Below are 20198 nucleotides of genomic sequence, written 5' to 3' on the forward strand. Positions count from 1 at the left end.
AGAGCAGTGCCTCATGTTCCCAGTAGTCCTGTTACTGCCACTTGCTGCAGCTCTGTAAAATTACATCTTGCGTCTTAGCACCACCATGTGAAATCACAAATGAATTAGAAACCTTTCTGAAGAGAATGGAGCAGAAAACTGAATTAAATAAAATAATTTAGCAAATAGATTCCAATGTGATTCAGAAAAAGCCTGTGAGCCAAAAGTAATTGCTTCAGAATTGCCAAAACTGTAGATTTTTGGGGGAATTTGGTGTGGGATTGAAAGCGCGTTTTTATTTTATAAATGAAACCTGGTTGGTTCTGCTTTTAAATAATTGCCACGAAATCCTGTGAACATTTCTATTCACACCCCCTCCCATTCCCCCTACTCATCAGATGACCATTGCCTCAACTCAACTCTGGTCACTTCCTCTAAAGGGGGGTACACACGGAGAATCCCTGTTTAAAATCTAAGCAATCTATTTAGTACGGATCTGTCGTGTGTATGCCTCCCAGTGATAGCGCATCGCTATCGCCGGTGCTAGATTGAGTCTGCGTGCAGGCTCAATGTAGCAGGTCGCTCACTTCAGCGCTGTGTGAAGTGAGCGCACCCCCTCGCTCAGCACACAATGGCCCTCATTCCGAGTTGTTCGCTCGCTAGCTGCTTTTAGCAGCATTGCACATGCTAGGCCGCCGCCCTCTGGGAGTGTATCTTAGCTTAGCAGAATAGCGAACGAAATATTAGCAGAATTGAATCGGCAGAATGATGAAAAAATTTTGTTACGCCGTGAGTAAAATACCAAACTTTTGTGCTAATTTACTTGGCGCAGGCGCACTGCGTACATTGCGCATGCGCAGTTTGCGACTAATCGCTCCGTAGCGAAAAAAAATAACGAGCGAATAACTCTGAATGACCCCCGCTGTGCTGAGTGGGGGGGAGAGATGTGTGCTGAACAGTCTGTGTTAAGATCGCTCAGCACACATCTCTCCCGTCAGTACTGGCCTGAACTCCCGTGTCAAAGATTTCTCCAAGGTTGCCCTTGAGCTCAGGATGTCTCCCAATCAGACTTTCTACTAGTATTCACCCTTTGAATGAGCCCTTAAGCCCCATATACACGGGGGAGATGTGTGCTGAGCGATCTAGCACAGACCGTTCAGCACACATCACCCCCCCACCCCCCCGCTCAGCACACCGCGCAGTGTGAAATGAGCGATCTAGCTAGACTTGGCATGCATGCCAAATCTAGAGTCAGCTATTGCGACGTGCAGGGCCGCGCATCGCTATTAGAATTTAAGCACGGGTCTCTCCATGTGTACCCCACTTTAAGCTTCACTTCATAAAATCCCATCAGTCTTTCTCACGACTCATTATTCTACCCCTCTGACCCGCCCACCTCCACTCACTCCCATTCCCCTTCCTGGTTGCACCTCTCCCTCTTCCTTCTTACTCTCCTCTTAGCACTATCACTGCCACCAGTGCACTTCTGTTCCTCTGGGGGAGATGTAGTAACCAGTGAAAAGAGTGGAGAAGTTGCCCTTGACAGCCAATTGGCATTGAAGTAACATTTATAATTTACATACTATAAAATTATACAGAGCAGCTGATTGGCTGCCATGGGCAATTTCTTCACGGGCTCACTTCTCTTTCACTGCTTAGTACATCTCCCCCTATGTCTCCTATTCCCAACCTACGGCTCTGATCCTGTGTGTCTGGCCACTTGGTTATGGGACCATTAAATTTCATTACTTGCTTGTACTAACCATGAGTCACACTATAATACCCTCACTTCCCCCATTCATTCCATCCTGCATTTGCTTGTATTGTTTTCTTATAGCTGTCCTGTGTATTTGTGACCAAATTACTAAGGCCTGTATAGTGCTGCGGACACCTGCGGCACCATATAAATTAAAGATAATAATAATTTGGCACTGTGTTTGTTAATTAACTTGCCCCTTTAAACTGAGCAGATTACTAACCTGTGCATGCAAATAAAGATCCAATGTATTTTATATGTGTTGTGTTTAGTTCACAGATAATAGAGAAAGAAGAGCTGTGCATTGCGAACAACAAAGTATGGACATTGCTTCCTATGTTATATACGTATTGATATGTACTCGTTTTTAATATCTACTGTATACACTGGATCATAAGACCCAAATTGTAAAAGGGACACAACTTATATTCCAAACACATCAGTGATTCTCACTGCCGATCCTTATTACACACTGATGCATTGTGCCAGGATACACTATCAGATCTGTGCAAGGGGGCCTCCACTCACAGCAGAGGAATTGGAGGAGGTGTTTTTCCGTAGCAACCAATGAGACTTTAGCTTTCATTTTATAGAATGTACTAGATAAATACAGTAGCTAGAATCTGATTAGTTGCTATGAGCAACACCATCACTTGTCCTCTTTAGAAGGTTTGGTAAATCTCCCCTATAGTTTACTAACATTGGTGCAGCTTAATTCTCCAATATAGCTTATTATTATTACTACTATCTATCTAATTTGTTATTTAGTTCTAGCATATTATAGATAAATAGTGTTTTATACATACTGCTATACAAATGAATATATGAATTGTCTTTAACCATTCTGCAGAACGTCACAGGCAGGAATGTTTGCAAAAGTTGATCCACTCATTATGCAGGTGGAGTTGAATAAAGTGTGTGCCATCTGAGTTAGTGCACAGGGCATGTACAATATTCAGCTTGCAGTCACGCAGTATGAATATTCTTTTCCACCTAATCATCATTTCTTCTATTTTAGCTTTAGTAATCTCTGGAAAGGTTTTGGATTCGGTATTTTCATTTGGCATGTTACAATAGACTTCATGGGACAATTATCAAAAAAATCACACATCAAAAACGCGCATAAGGATCTGCGGCAACAAAATGTGAACAATTTGTTCAGGGAATGGATAATTTTTCAAGGCACTGTATATCTAATTTTACGGTTAATAGTATATATTAAGTTTGCATGGTGTGACATAGGATGTGGATTAAGGGGGTTATTCAGGTCCTATTGCTAATCGATGCGACTGCAATAACCCCAGTGTTCTCTGTTGTCCCGGAGGACACAAATGCTTTTCTTTTTTGAAAATGTATGGCAGAGATAAGCAGGAAAAGAGAATATATTGTAGGTGTAATGGCATTTCTTATCCTCTGCTTGTAGCTTGTATGGGTTCTGTACTGTGACCTCATATGTCTGAACTATGATGGGAATCTCCTGGATGCCTGCACATGTGCATTGGTTGCTGCACTAAGGAATGGTAAGGAGTGGATTCAGCATTTCCTTTTGTTCCGTGTATTGGGATATTTTCAGAATTACCAGTCAAGATGTGGATACATGTTTTTAAGTATTTATTATTATTATTATCCTTCTTCATCATCTCTATGGTGCCAGCATATTCTTTAGCACTGTACAAGTAGCCAGTATAATACAAGTAAGAGTTCTATCACTGGAGCGTTTTTTTTTTCCGTTTGTTTTTTTGTCTAGCATCCATAAGGAATATTGGAGAGAACTAGTACAATGGGGTATAGACGAGGTCCAAAGGAGCCAGTGCACTTTAAATTTCTTCAACTGGGTGTGCTGGCTCCTCCCCTCTATGCCTCCTCCCACAGGCAGTTTAGAAAAAATTGCCCTCAGGAGAGGATGCACATCTCTGAGCTCCAGAGAGTTTTCTTCAATTTCATGTAAAACTTTTATTTTTTTTCGGTATGCTGTCTGGGCAGCAGCATACCTGCACCGTGGTAGTTATGGGGGGTGAAGGGGGGGGCGGTCACCAGCCTTACGAGGTGCAGAGCCTCTTCCTCGCTGCAGGGCCACCGTCCTGAGGGGCTGCCCCTAACGCTGCCTGAAGGTGACATTGGTGGTGAGTACACACCAGGGCCCCTGCTAGGGGGGTCCCCAGTTTCAAAGTTCGGCAGACCACGGGCGCGGCGTATGGGACCCTCCCTGGGGGGTCCCGCTAAGATCCCCCGTGTGTAAGCTGGCATGAAGATGCAGAACTGAGCACTTGTGTGAGATTTTTGACTGTTTGGAGACTTTGCCAGTATAAATAATATTCTTAGCTTCGGTGCCATTGGAGAGGGTGGAGCGTCCTCAGAGCGGGATGACAATGCTAAATTCCTTTGTCGTATAACAACCCTTTATGAAGCTAAGAACACTGTACGCTGTTTGCTTAAGAAATACCGTAATGGTACGCTATTAGCGTAGCGATCGCTCAGCCGTAGGCGAGACGCTCAAGCGTCACGTTCGCTCACGGCCCAGTGATCACAGGACACGTTATTGGTTATGACTAGAGTAATGATTCGCTATGGCGTAGCGGACGCTCGAGACCACGAGGAGATCACCAGCGGCGCAGACGCTCACAACGCTATACCTTAATGTTTAAACCTTATACCAAAGAAATACAAAGAATACCTTAATGTGAGTACAGGGTGTAAGTGCAACCTTGTGTAACCTGACTAACTACAAAGCTGCTTGAGCGTCACCGACGCTCAAGTGAACACTTAACACTATAGAAAATACACAGATACTGGTTTAGGTTCCAAGGCCTATTAACTGTATTATATCTAATATACTTGTAAAAGGGGATAACAGTACAAATGATACACTACAATATAACAGAGACTTCCTAACCACAGAACTAAAATACAAAAAGACAATACTACTCTGACCTAAATGCAATACAATACAATGCTATAATACTATGAGAGATATAAGAGAAAAGAGGAGAGAGAGAGATAGAGAGAGAGAGAGAAATTGGCTCACAGAAAGACAATGATTACGGAGAGAAACTTACGCACAAAGGGTATGATCGCCTGCGCCTCGATATCCAGCTCCCGGCTATCAGCAGATAACCGTTGATGAGAGAGTGAGAGCTGGATGTGGTCGGCCTGCCTATTTATGCCCCACACACAATGCAATCTCATGGTCCTACAATCCCATTGTCCATTGGCCGAAGGAATTCGGCCCTGCATCATAACAAAAGGTCATAGGGTGATTCATACAGGTGGGCTGTGACGATTTCCAACAGCTCAGGTGGGTGGGAAACTGGGTTTCCCGCCGCATACCTGAGTATGTGTAAATAATAGAAATGGACATAAACTTCTTATGTCCATAACTATTCGCACGAGCGATTAATACGCTCCAAACCAACACCGGAATATTGCTAATTAAATACTCTTCCGATGGGTACCAAACACTGCTGTATGATTCCTGTTAGACCCTTCGTACGATATAAAGAGGGATTCCTCAGCTCTGGGACATTGTATTTTAACCAAACTTTCAGAATCTATCAAAGGGACCATGATCTATAAACTACATTAATTGTGAACAGTTGTAACGAATGAGTCGCACGCTACGACTACATAAACTCTACCGTAAATACGCATACCGCGCCTGCGAGTGCACGCTATTGCGGGTATGCGCATCCACGGGAGAGCGTACGCACGCGCAGCGCGGACCAGTGTGCGGTGCAAATATGGCAACGTGCATTGAGACATTTTTCTGACTTTGACAGTCCACCCTTTGGCAGTCAATAATAACTGCCACAAAACATTTAAGGAGAAAAATGTAAGTCAGGGGTTAATTGATTTCCATGGTTGGGTAGGGGAGAAGAGTGGAGTAGGTGTGAAGAGGGTATGACCTAGTGAGAAAGTAGAAGCATGTGTGTATGAGTCCATGTTTGGAGGGTCGTGTATCATCGTGCCGTACGTGTGGTAAATCTAGCTTCGAGGTATTGCGAAGTATACATTTGAATTCCTTCTTATCCTGTGGTACAGGTCTGTGGATGGGCTGTCAAACTCTACCGAGCTCATTTCGGCTGTGGTTGTAACAAAATGGGGATGCACATTTTAGTTGATGATACATGAATGGGGGAGGTATGTGGTTGCTGATATCTGTGCCTGTATTCCCTATCGTCTATGTGTGTCGTTACCTGAGGGTTGTAGAGATGAAGATAAAGAACACTTACGAAAAATGCAATGATATTCTATGTCAGGGAAATGTACATCTGTTGTTGAAGTTGTGTTCGGTATCTGTTGAGAGTCGTCTTCTTTGCGCTGTTTTGCTCCTTAGGCATGAGCAACAAGCTTTGTCAGTGCCATCAGATTTACAAAAATGTTGGGCTAGCGTGAGTTTAAAGATACTAGGGAAACTGGGGATCCATGGCAAAGTTCATCAAGTGTCCATATTTAAAGTTGTCAAATCTTCTTCTTTGGTGCTTGTCTGTTGTCTGTATACATCTCGTCTCGTCAGCTTCCTCGTCCAAGGGGGGTCTTTGTATCTTGGAGAAAAGCAGAAAAACAGGTGAAAGAAACGGACCGTATAATCGCATTTTCATCACATTCTGGTTTCTATCATTGGGTCATAAATCAAATCCAGGTTAATTACAGTTTCCTCACTCCTCAAGCTCATCACTTTTGTACTTTGTTTGCACCTCATTAAAGCCTGCCCGCATCTAAATATCAATCCAATCGATATAACGACACCCAAGATACATAGTAGAAACTTTCCAACATCCATTATGACTCCTTGAGCCCAGTCTCCCAAACCGGAGAACCAATTTCGCGGGTTCAACCATGACACCCAACCAGTCAGCTCATTACCTACAGCAGCAAGGGTGAGATTGTGTTTTCGACGAAATTCCCACTTCAATTGGAGAATATCATCCATCTTTTGGTCTATGACCTCTACCGGATCCTCGGTGCTATTTGTGATGTACGTGCAACACTTTATGCCGTACTGTGTTGCCAATGTAACACAATATCCGCCTGTTACTGCTGTAAGATAATTAAGAACCATCCTATGCTGAACTAGTTCTGTTTTGTAAGCTTGAAGTTCTCTTCCAGTGTATCTAAACGTGTCATCATACATTTCAGTGATATTATCTAACAAATTGGCGAGTGCGGAAATGTATCTATAATTCATCACTCCTCGAGCGGTACGAGTGAAATCTAACGCTACCAGAACCTGAATCCCGGTGGATTCATGGATAAGATCGGAGGCCGGATGCTCTAACCTTTCTGACAGTTGTCTTTTAACTCGGTGCTCGTAATGAGTGTGAGTATAAGGAGCTTGGGCACCACGGTGTATGTCCTTCATTTTGTCATGTGTAACGGTCATCACTTCAGGCAATACTTTTCCAATATAACACAATCCTTCAGAGTTTGGGGCAAGCCACTTGTACGCCTTTCTCCCGCATATGAAATATGCATCATCGGGGAGAACATATGGGACGGAGAAGGACATGACCATGTTACAAACCTTCCAGGTGAAATCTCCTGACCCTAATTCTTCCATCTGCCTAATGCACGTATCGGTTTGTACGATATGTGCACAGTATCCTGGTGATACCTCTCCAACTCTAGTAATCCTATTTCCTAAGGTATATCGATACCGGAAAGATTTTCCTCTACTGGCTATGTGGCGTACCAGCTCTGTATCTGTAGGCATTCTATCTGCTCTGTGTGAAAAGGTCATGGTAAGGTTGCTCCATGACACTTCCCAATTTCCCGGTTTTCTGGGATTGGAGATGTTAAAACATATGAGGGACCTATCCACATTGTATTGGTGGAGCTTCAAACTAGGAGGGCTGGAGATATTAAACCTCCGGTCCACCGGTCTCCCACCACTTAGCTCAAGTACCTCCCCTAACGTTAAAGGAAATGGTACTAGCCCTGATTTACTGTGACCCTGAGGTACTTGAGAGCATACCCAACAATCGGTCTTGTTTAACACATTACCCACTAGAGAGTGATAGTCACTCAATGGATGCCGGTCCATATGGATATTAAAACTAGATTGGCATTTCTTTATGCATCCATCTTCAACCAGATTATCACAGAGCCTACAGATACAATTTTCTTCAGCTAACAATCCATCACAATTTCTTCTATCGGATCGTTTTCTGATACTCGCCTTTGCTTGTTGGTTTGGTTGATCTTGGAAAACTACGCCTCCATCATCATAATCGGAACCCATTCCAGAACCTCTCTCGACCTCTATGGTACTCTCGCCGGAACAGACTGCTCTGGTCAACATCATGGTTAACATCAAAATCCGGATCACAGTCTCTTGGGGCAAGTCCATCTTTGAGGAGGAAATAGAGAAGAATGAGAAGGGGAAAAAGAAATTTTAAGGGAGAGGGGATGGGAAGTGGAGAAAACAATAAAAGGGAGAGGGGAGTCGACAGCTGCTTTCGATCTTCAAGGCTCAGGTGCCGCCTCAGTCCTCCTGGAACAGACACTCCAGTGATACAACCTCTACCGTCTGTTCCTTATCACGGGACTTCTCGGGATCAGCAACCTTTTTGCAGTGGGATGAATGGACCCAAGTCTCTCTCTCAGCAACCTTCAATGCTGTGGTGCTAGTCAATAAGACCTGGTATGGTCCTTCCCATCTATCAATAAGACAACCTGAGCGTAGAAAATTTCGTATCATTACATAATCCCCAGGTTCAATGTCATGACAATTACTATCTGGTAAATCAGGAATCACCAACTTCAGATTATCATTTTGATTCCTCAACTGCTTACTCATGTTAATCAAGTACTTTACAGTTACTTCATTGTTACATTTCAAATCATCCTGAGGGTTAATCATGACGTGCGGTTGTCGACCAAACAGAATTTCAAAAGGAGACAGATTAAGAGGGGACCTGGGAGTGGTTCTGATGCTATACAAAACAATGGGTAAAGCTTCTGGCCACGTCAATCCTGTCTCTGCCATTACTTTACTCAATTTATTTTTAATAGTGCTGTTCACTCTTTCGACCTTCGCACTCGCCTGTGGACGGTACGGAGTGTGCAGCTTGCTATCAATACCCATCAATTTACACATTCCTTGAAAGACATCACCTGTAAAATGGGTACCCCTATCACTTTCAATGATTCTAGGGATACCATATCTACATACAAATTCCTGCACAATTTTCTTAGCTGTAAACATAGCGGTATTTGTAGCTGCTGGAAAAGCTTCGACCCAATTCGAGAAAACATCTATACAGACAAGTACATATTTCAAATTTCGACATGGGGGTAATTGAATGAAGTCAATTTGTATTACCTGGAAAGGGCCGCCGGCAGGTGGGATATGGGATGGTTCTGTAGGTACTGCTTTTCCAATATTCTTTCTCAGACAGGTAAGGCATGACATTGCTCTTTTACCCGCATGAGAGGAGAATCCTGGGGCACACCAGTATGCTCTTACCAATTTGCACATCCCCTCCTTGCCTAGATGAGTCAGCCCGTGAGCTGCTTCAGCCAGACATGGAAGGTATGCCCTGGGGGCCACCGGTTTACCATGTCCATCCGTCCAGAGCCCTGAGGACTCCTGGCCATATCCCTTTGCCTTCCAGACTGCTCTTTCCTGTGTGGAACACAAATTCTGCATCTCACACAACTTTTGTGTGTTGATGGTATTAAATACCATCAACTGTGTGGTGTCTGTCCGTATGGGGGTAGCAGCTGCAAGCTTTGCGGCTTCGTCTGCTCGGCTGTTACCAAGTGATACTGGGTCTTGGCTATATGTATGTGCTTTACATTTGATAACAGCCACTCTGTCGGGTTCCTGTATCGCTGTTAGAAGCCTTTTTATGTGAGCTGCATGCGCTATCGGTGTACCAGCTGCCGTCATGAAATTTCTGAGCCGCCATAGGGCTCCGAAATCATGGACTACCCCGAACGCGTATCTAGAATCGGTGTAGATATTGGCTGACTTACCCTTAGCCAATTCACATGCTCTGGTTAGGGCGACCAGTTCAGCAACCTGGGCTGAGTGAGGTGGGCCTAGCGGTTCCGCTTCTATGGTGTCTTGGTCATCTACGACTGCGTATCCAGTACACAAGTCTCCCGAGTCTGACTGTCTGTGACAACTACCGTCCGTGTAGAACGTGAGTTCTGCATCTTCCAGTGGATTGTCACTGATGTCAGGCCTTGCGGTAAAATTTTGGGTCAAATATTCCATACAATCATGTGTATCTTCCTTTGCATTAAATCCTCCTTCCCCATCACTCTCACCTTCCACCCTTTGTGCCTGACCAGGCACACCTGGGAGAAATGTTGCAGGGTTTAATGCACTGCATCTCCTTATGGTGATGTTTACGGGGGCCATTAATGCCAATTCCCATCTTGTAAACCTTGCAGATGAGACGTGTCTGGTTTGGGCAGAATTCAATAAGGCAGATACCGCATGCGGTGTATGAATTGTGAGGTTGTGGCCTAGCACGACATCTTCGCTTTTCGTTACTAGCAATGCTATCGCCGCAACGCTACGCAAGCATGTGGGGAGGGATCGCGCTACCGTGTCTAGCTGGGCGCTGTAGTATGCAATTGGCCTGCTGGCGTCACCGTGTTTTTGTGTTAGTACACCTGCTGCGCACCCAGCACTTTCTGTTCCGTATAGTTCAAAGGGTTTCCCATAGTCTGGCATACCTAGTGCTGGTGCCTGCGTTAGGCACTGTTTGAGTCTCTCAAATGCTGTTTCAGATTCGTCTGTATGCGAAATCCGATCAGGTTTGTTTGAAGAGACCATTTCCTGCAAAGGTAGCGCCAATATGGAAAACCCTGGGATCCAATTACGGCAATACCCACACATTCCTAAAAACGTCCTGATCTGTTGCTGGGTTTGTGGCAGTGTCATGTCTCTAATGGCTTGGATTCTATCAGCGGTCAGGTGTCTCAGTCCTTGTGTTAGACAGTGTCCCAAATATTTTACCTTAGTTTGGCATAATTGTAACTTGTCTTTGGAAACCTTGTGACCTGTGTCTGAAAGATGAAACAGGAGCTGTTTCGTATCCTTCAGAGATGCTTCCAGTGAATCTGAACACAGTAATAAATCGTCCACATACTGTATCAATACTGATCCACTGTCTGGTTGGAAAGACTGTAAACAATCATGCAAAGCCTGAGAAAATATACTTGGACTGTCTATGAAACCTTGGGGTAACCGAGTCCACGTGTATTGGACTCCTCTGTATGTGAATGCAAACAAATATTGGCTGTCAGGGTGCAGAGGTACCGAAAAGAAAGCGGAGCAGAGGTCAATAACAGTGAAAAATTTGGCAGTGGGAGGAATTTGCATTAGGATGACAGCTGGATTAGGCACTACGGGGAACTGACTCTCAACTATTTTGTTAATCCCCCTTAGATCCTGCACTAGCCTGTAACCCCTCCCCCCACTCTTTTTAACAGGGAAGATGGGACTATTTGCGGTGCTGGACGTTCTTACTAGAATGCCCTGTTGTAGCAAGCGCTCTATTACGGGAAAAACTCCTAGCTCCACCTCTGGCTTCAGAGGATACTGTGGGATTTTTGGAGCTATCCTACCATCTTTTACTTGCACAACTACTGGAGCTACGTTTGCCATTAATCCAGTGTCCTGTCCATCTTTTGTCCAAAGTGACTCTGGTATCTGAGATGTCATTTCTTCTACTTGGGATGGATTCCTATTTGTCATAATGGAATGTGACATTAATTTTGATGGGGAGTCTAGCATGTCTCGTACTTCCTGAGCGTGATTCTCAGGAATGTCCAAGAATACACCTTCAGGGGTACAATAAATGACGCAACCCATTTTACATAGTAAGTCTCTTCCCAGGAGATTGGTTGGTGCCGATGCAGCCAGCAAAAAGGAATGCTTGGTATGCAAAGGCCCTATTGTAATCTCGGCTGGTTTGCTAACAGGGTAGTGCTGGACTACTCCTGTTACTCCCATGGCTGGAATTGTCCTACCAGTGGTTCTCATGCCCACTGTCGAATTTATCACTGACTTGGCCGCCCCTGTGTCTACAAGAAAGTTTAAAGTTTTACCAGCCACATTGATTGCAATCTCTGGTTCGCTTCCAAGACTGGCAATCAACTTAACTGGCTGCAGATTACAGGTATGGCCACACCCCTATTGGGTATGCTGACCTCCCTGAATCCCACTGGCAGCAACTACTTGTGGGGGAGTTAGCTGGGAACTACCAGAGGCATGCCAATCTCTGTTCGGGGGATATCTTTTTGTTTCCCCTGTATGTGGCTCAAAACTCCGCCTCTGTGGACCCTGCTCCCAATGTCGTGTGTTGTGTTGTTGTCTAGGGGGTTGAAAAGATCTTTGTACATTCTTTGTTCTACATTCTCGTGCAAAGTGTCCCGGTCTGTTACAAGAAAAACATGTTATTACACTTGCCTTACCCACAGGATTCGGTGGTACATACGCAGGCTGCCTTGTGGTCAGCGCCTGTATACTTACGGACATCAACTTATCACTTTGCGACTCTCTGTGCCTAGTGATGTTTCTGTCGTGATCAATAGCAGCCTCTCTCAAGCCGGACACTGACAGACCTCGCCAGCATGGTTGCGTGGTCTGAACCCTAGTCTTTAATGTTTCCTTTAAACCATCCATCAGTACAGATACTGCTACTTCTCGATGGTTTGGGTTGGTCTTAATGTCTTCTATACCAGTGTACTTTGCCATTTCTAATAGTGCCCGGTGAAAATATTCTGTTGCCGTTTCGGACTCCTTTTGCTTAATGGAAAATATTTTATTCCATTTAACAACGGCTGGGAAATACTCTTTTAGCTGTAAATTTATCCTTTTTACATTATCCTTGTTGTACACGTCTGTAAGCGGTACATCTTTATCCAATGCACAATCAGCTAAAAACTGAGTTGCATCAACATTGGAAGGTAAACAAGCTCTTAGCAGTATCTGCCAATCCTTGTTGTTGGGTTCTACAGTGTTACCTAGATCCCTGATGTATTTTTGGCTAGCAACTAAATCCTTCCTGGGGTCAGGAAATTCGGACACTATTGTTCTTAATTCCATTCTGGAAAATGGAGTGTACATGGCAATGTTCCTTATGGGAGTGGCTCCAGACACATCTGTTTTTCCATTGGGAACTGCTATTACCCTTACAGGAGCAATTCTAACAGCCTCTTCCTGTGTAGATTCTACTGCTTGTTGTGGTACAATTGTTTCAGTGTAGTGCATGGTGCCGTACTTACCCGTTGACACGACCTCACCTATCCCTCCGCTAGGGGCTTTCACTAATCTCGTGGGTGTCGCTGTGCCTACTGTGGTCTCTGCTATGGTGGCTGCAAGAGAGAGAGCTGAAATTGTTGCTGAATCGTCTTCTTGATCACACTCCTGAGGAAGGTTCAAAACAGGGTACAACTTGCACGGGTTAATACTTGCATGAGTTATTTGGTTAACATCATTAACATTTACAGTGTTACTAAGAGTTTGTGTTTTACAACCCAGTGCGTTTCTCTCCGCAATCAACTTCTCTCCTGCAATGTATGGTGGAGGAGGAGCTGTGGCAATCAACTTCCTGACTGCCCCAGATCCCGCCGCCAGAGCCAACCCTCTCTGTATCTCACCTTCCTGGTGCCATAACTGTAAACAATCATGATGTTGAATTCGTCTCTTTGTTGATTTTACGAGACATATCCTCCTCCTTAAATTTTGTAACACTTCTGGACTGAAGCTACCTATTCTTGGGAATTTGTCCCTGTCTTGTACAGTCATTCTCTCCCATTCATCACATAAAACCTCTGTGTGACTACCGTATTTTTCACACATTACATATCGTGCCGACCCAACTGGTCGGTTCTCTGAATCAACCCGAACCGAGGTTGATCGCCCCCTACCTGAACAAATGGCCCCCATAGTCTGCAGGCGTTGCTTATTCCTCCTTGGATCTTTATCTCAAGGTTTTCAGCGAACCCTTACAAACAAACCAAGATGTCCTTGGGCAGGCCGGCGGTGGTGGTTTATCAAGTACCCCACTTACTTCTCGCCCACGTTGGCCAGTACTGCAATCACTGTAACCAGAGCTGCTGTACCCAACCCAGGGCCCCTGTGAACCTTTATTTACTGGGGCGCGTTCCCCAGCAAGTATCGGTTGTTGGATAGTTCCTGAGTGACCAGCGAACTTCCCTTCCAAAAATAAAAAATTACACAAATCACGTCAGAATGTACAAATAGCGTGTGTGACCACTTTACTCTAATGGTATTAGGTCAGATTACTAACTACTGCACACAATTACGTGCGGTCCAATCGTTCAGTACACGAGCACTACTTGTCATGTACTGAAAGATCAATGGAATCGATGTTTCCGGCCGCGATTCCTTCAGCAAGAGCTTGTATGGCCTATATGGGTTCTGCACCAACACCCCAGGCGTTGTGCCACTGGACTTTTATAGCGGACCTCTTTGTCTATTTTACCTGTTACCTTATGACCTCCTGGTCTTGTTACCTTATGACCTCCTGGTCTTGTTACCTTATGGTCCGCTATACTCTAATGCTCAAATATTATTTAACCAGGGATGCCTCCCTGGCCACCGTATATGTCACTTACACGTATGTCCCTTGACGAGTACCCGGCTTTCCTTTTGGTTCCACCTTAAAGTTATATAAACTTTTGTATACAAAACACACTCACTCAACACAAGTATACTTTTGTTTCTATATCTATTTCTGCGCAGAAATTGTCTTTAGGCCAAAAGTGTTACCAATTAGGAGCAGGATCTGTTAAACTAAATTTCAGATTTTCCAAAAAAATAGATTTGCGTTATTTACCGCGTCGCGTTATCTACCGCTGTGCGTTAATTATCGCCTTTGCGTTACTTCACTTTATCACAACTTGAGCTACGTGGGCGTAACCGGACGCTACGTTGCGTAATGAACGCTGCGTGCGTCTGCCTTTTGGATTGCGTACGCTAGTCTTTGTTAGCGACACGTGTACGCAATGCAAAGGATCCACCGTAACACAATATATTTTTATCAATGTAAATGATCCCTGATCATCTACCGCAATCCACACGGACTGCCTTGTATCTCAGACAAACCGTGTGTTGTTCTATACTTTAACTATTACCTCTACTATGAAATAACAGCAAATCTCTTTTTAGCACTTTCTATCAACTGTAAAATTTGGCAAACAGGAATAGTGATATACGAAAATGAAACAGAAATGCAGATATATGCGTGCGTACGCAAGACAAAAGAAAAATAAAACAGTTTTAAAAGACACAAGCGTTTTGTTCTTACTTCCGGTTCCCGGATTCCTTCAGCACTCTTTATCTAAGCGAAGCAGACGCTTATCCCGTCAGCACTGTGAGACAACCTCCCACCCTTTGCTGGAGGGATAATGTCTGCTGATCTACCTAGTGCAGATGTGAGAAGGATAGGACGAGTCCCCAATTGACAATGCTAAATTCCTTTGTCGTATAACAACCCTTTATGAAGCTAAGAACACTGTACGCTGTTTGCTTAAGAAATACCGTAATGGTACGCTATTAGCGTAGCGATCGCTCAGCCGTAGGCGAGACGCTCAAGCGTCACGTTCGCTCACGGCCCAGTGATCACAGGACACGTTATTGGTTATGACTAGAGTAATGATTCGCTATGGCGTAGCGGACGCTCGAGACCACGAGGAGATCACCAGCGGCGCAGACGCTCACAACGCTATACCTTAATGTTTAAACCTTATACCAAAGAAATACAAAGAATACCTTAATGTGAGTACAGGGTGTAAGTGCAACCTTGTGTAACCTGACTAACTACAAAGCTGCTTGAGCGTCACCGACGCTCAAGTGAACACTTAACACTATAGAAAATACACAGATACTGGTTTAGGTTCCAAGGCCTATTAACTGTATTATATCTAATATACTTGTAAAAGGGGATAACAGTACAAATGATACACTACAATATAACAGAGACTTCCTAACCACAGAACTAAAATACAAAAAGACAATACTACTCTGACCTAAATGCAATACAATACAATGCTATAATACTATGAGAGATATAAGAGAAAAGAGGAGAGAGAGAGATGGAGAGAGAGAGAGAAATTGGCTCACAGAAAGACAATGATTACGGAGAGAAACTTACGCACAAAGGGTATGATCGCCTGCGCCTCGATATCCAGCTCCCGGCTATCAGCAGATAACCGTTGATGAGAGAGTGAGAGCTGGATGTGGTCGGCCTGCCTATTTATGCCCCACACACAATGCAATCTCATGGTCCTACAATCCCATTGTCCATTGGCCGAAGGAATTCGGCCCTGCATCATAACAAAAGGTCATAGGGTGATTCATACAGGTGGGCTGTGACGATTTCCAACAGCTCAGGTGGGTGGGAAACTGGGTTTCCCGCCGCATACCTGAGTATGTGTAAATAATAGAAATGGACATAAACTTCTTATGTCCATAACTATTTGCACGAGCGATTAATACGCTCCAAACCAACACCGGAATATTGCTAATTAAATACTCTTCCGATGGGTACCAAACACTGCTGTATGATTCCTGTTAGACCCTTCGTACGATATAAAGAGGGATTCCTCAGCTCTGGGACATTGTATTTTAACCAAACTTTCAGAATCTATCAAAGGGACCATGATCTATAAACTACATTAATTGTGAACAGTTGTAACGAATGAGTCGCACGCTACGACTACATAAACTCTACCGTAAATACGCATACCGCGCCTGCGAGTGCACGCTATTGCGGGTATGCGCATCCACGGGAGAGCGTACGCACGCGCAGCGCGGACCAGTGTGCGGTGCAAATATGGCAACGTGCATTGAGACATTTTTCTGACTTTGACAGGGACCAGGGCGTTTTTGGTGCCTTCCTCTGCTTACAGAAGTTGTCAGCAGCACACACTCAGCGCTTCCTGCCTCACAGACACGCTGGAAACTGGTAAAGGGTGTACCAAAAGGGGGAGACCCGCTTGTGTACACTGTCCTGTGTCTAATTAGGACTGTAATTGATAGTGTTTACTTTGAGTTACAGAGCTGACAGCATCACTGGGGCTGTGCAGCTCAGGGTGTGCTGAGGTCCTCTCGCCTCTGTGTCTCCTCTCACATACAGTAGGGCAGGCTTGCATTATAACTGTCTGTGTGTATGTTGTTTGTGTTTACTGTGAAATATGGGTAAGCACAAACTGCAGTATCTGTCACACCAGATTCTCTCCATTATCTAATGACTCTGTCTCCTGTGAGCAATGTAGTCAATCGTCCCAACTTAGTGAAGAGGTTGGGGGATAGGATCCAGAGCCCCACTGGTTAGGGTCTCTTAAAACCATGATGTCTGATATGTCATCTCAACTCACTGCAAATGTGCAGAAAACTCAGCTACTCCAACAAGCTGTGGCAGATTTAGCTGCTAGGGCTGATGCACAGCCCCCCTCTCCCATGCAGGTCCCAAGAAGCGTGGTTTACCTGCACTGCTGTCTGATACAGATGATGATATACCGGATGATGGGGATGAACCGGATCCTGTTAGTGGGGATCCTGATTCTGCCCAGGGTATAGAACCCTCATTTTGGCTATAAGGGAGGTGTTAAAGCTCCCCCTAGAGGACGCTGCATCACAGCAGTCGTTTTTCTTTGTACAAAATAAGCCTAATATCAGTTTCCAAGTGTCCAAAAAGTTTTTGCGCACTTTCCCATTTCCTCCTGAAGGTAGAAAATTTTGGGTGGAACCCCCAGGGGTGGAAGTCTCTCGCCTGTCTAAGAAGGCCGTGCTACCTAATCCGGGCTCCTTTTCCATGAAGGACACTGGGTATCTGAAGATAGAAACTACCCTTTCTCTTATGTTCTAGAGGATGCTGGGGTCCATATTAGTACCATGGGGTATAGACGGGTCCACCAGGAGCCATGGGCACTTTAGGACTTTAATAGTGTGGGCTGGCTCCTCCCTCTATGCCCCTCCTACCAGACTCAGTTTAGAAAACGTGCCCGAAGGAGCTGGTCACAGCTAGAGGAGCTCCTTTGTTTTTGTTTTGTTTGTTTTTTTAAGAGTAATAGGCACAGGGAGGCTGCTGGCAGCAGCCTCCCTGCTTCGTGGGACTTAGGGGGGGAGTAGTGTCCAACCGTCAGAGGTTAAAGGCCACTATCTCCGCTGACAGGACACTGAGATCCTGAGGGTGTTGATCGTTAGCCCCAGAGGCGACCGCTCACTCCCGCAGCATGCCGCCACCCCCTAACAGAGCCAGAAGATCGCGGTGGTGAGCGTGTCACCGGTGACCCGACAAGCGGGGAGCCGATGTGTATGGCGGCAATATGTGGGAGCGCAGTACTGACACTGCGCTCCGGAGGCTCAGCGGTACACAGGTGTGGCGCTGTGAGGGGCGCCCTGGACCAGCGCTATACCCTACAAAACTGGTCACTCAGGCTATCAGGGACATATGTACTACTGCTAGCGCCATTACTTAAGGCCAGTGTAAACATCCAAAGTGCGGGAAGACGTGCCATGTTTGGGGGCGGAGCTTCTCCTCAGAGCGGACCCAGCAGCTCACCAGCGCCATTTTCTCCCTGTAGATCCACACTCAGAGACGCTGACAGGGAGCGCTGACCCTCCACGACTCCAGCTATCCTGTGCGGTACCAAGGGGGTTGTAGAAGGGGGGGGGGGGATTGTCTAATACTGTGTAGTTATATTAAGGGTACACAGTCAGCGCCAGTTAGTTATTCTATAACTGCCTACTGGGGTGCTGTGTGTGCTGGCTCCAAGCTCTGTGTTTCTCTGAAGGTACTTGGGGGAAACTGTATCTAACATTTTCCTGTGTGTGTATGCAGATTTCTCTGACGTCCTAAGTGGATGCTGGGACTCCGTAAGGACCATGGGGAATAGCGGCTCCGCAGGAGACTGGGCACAACTATAAAGAAAGCTTTAGGTCTAACTGGTGTGCACTGGCTCCTCCCACTATGACCCTCCTCCAGACTTCAGTTAGAATCTTGTGCCCGGCTGAGCTGGATGCACACTAGGGGCTCTCCTGAGCTCCTAGAAAGAAAGTATATTTTAGGTTTTTTATTTTACAGTGAGATCTGCCTGCAACAGACTCACTGCAGCGAAGGACTAAGGGGAGAAGAAGCGAACCTACCTAACTGGTGGTAGTTTGGGCTTCTTAGGCTACTGGACACCATTAGCTCCAGAGGGATCGACCGCAGGACCCGACCTTGGTGTTCGTTCCCGGAGCCGCGCCGCCGGCCCCCTTACAGAGCCAGAAGCAAGAAGTGTTCCGGAAAATCGGCGGCAGAAGACTTCTGTCTTCAACAAGGTAGCGCACAGCACTGCAGCTGTGCGCCATTGCTCCTCATGCACACCTCACACTCCGGTCACTGATGGGTGCAGGGCGCTGGGGGGGGGGCGCCCTGAGGGCAGTATAAGACACCTTGGCTGGCAAATCTACACCATATATAGTCAGGAAGGCTGTATAGGTGTAAAAATACCCCTGCCAGAATTCCAGAAAAAGCGGGAGAAGTCTGCCGGAAAAGGGGCGGGGCCATCTCCCTCAGCACACTGGCGCCATTTTTCCCTCACAGCTCCGCTGGAAGGACGCTCCCTGGCTCTCCCCTGCAGTGTCAAGCTACATAAGGGTAAAAAAGAGAGGGGGGGCACTAAATTTAGGCGCAGTATATATAATATAAGCAGCTATAAGGGAAAAACACTCATTTATAGTGGGATCCCTGTGTTATATAGCGCTCTGGTGTGTGCTGGCATACTCTCTCTCTGTCTCCCCAGAGGGCTTTGTGGGGTCCTGTCCTCTGTCAGAGCATTCCCTGTGTGTATGCGGTGTGTCGGTACGACTGTGTCGACATGTTTGATGAGGAGGCTTATGTGGAGGCGGAGCAGATGCCGATAAATGTGATGTCAACCCCTGCGGGGTCGACACCTGAGTGGATGGTGCTGTGGAAGGAATTACGCGACAGTGTCGACTCCTTGCATAAAAGGTTTGACGACATAACAAATGTGGGACAGCCGGCTTCTCAGCCTGTGCCTGCCCAGGCGTCTCAAAAGCCATCAGGGGCTCTAAAACGCCCGCTACCTCAGATGGCAGACACAGATGTCGTCACGGATACCGACTCCAGTGTCGACGACGATGAGACTAATGTAACTTCCAGTAGGGCCACACGTTACATGATTGAGGCAATGAAAAATGTGTTGCACATTTCTGATGTTACCCCCGGTACCACAAAAAAGGGTATTATGTTTGGAGAGAAAAAACTACCAGTAGCTTTTCCTCCATCTGAAGAGTTAAATGAAGTGTGTAAAGAAGTGTGGGCTTCCCCTGATAAGAAACTGCTAATTTCTAAGAGGTTACTAATGGCGTACCCTTTCCCGCCAGAGGATAGGTCACGTTGGGAAACATCCCCTAGGGTGGATAAAGCGCTCACACGCTTGTCAAAGAAGGTGGCACTACCGTCTCCGG

General features: G+C 45.6%; 1 protein-coding gene across 1 annotated transcript in view; it reads left to right on the forward strand.

The window, feature by feature from the left end:
• Window positions 1-20198, forward strand: part of EXOSC8 (exosome component 8) — a 116177-nt gene that overhangs the window by 59669 nt on the left and 36310 nt on the right. The window contains exons 7-8 of the mRNA XM_063951851.1: window positions 2008-2053; window positions 3159-3255. Coding sequence (XP_063807921.1) covers window positions 2008-2053; window positions 3159-3255 — 143 coding nt within the window. The remainder of the gene's footprint in view (window positions 1-2007; window positions 2054-3158; window positions 3256-20198) is intronic.

The sequence above is a fragment of the Pseudophryne corroboree genome, chromosome 2 (assembly GCF_028390025.1).
Source record: "Pseudophryne corroboree isolate aPseCor3 chromosome 2, aPseCor3.hap2, whole genome shotgun sequence".
In the NCBI taxonomy this organism is placed as follows: Eukaryota; Metazoa; Chordata; class Amphibia; order Anura; family Myobatrachidae; genus Pseudophryne; species Pseudophryne corroboree.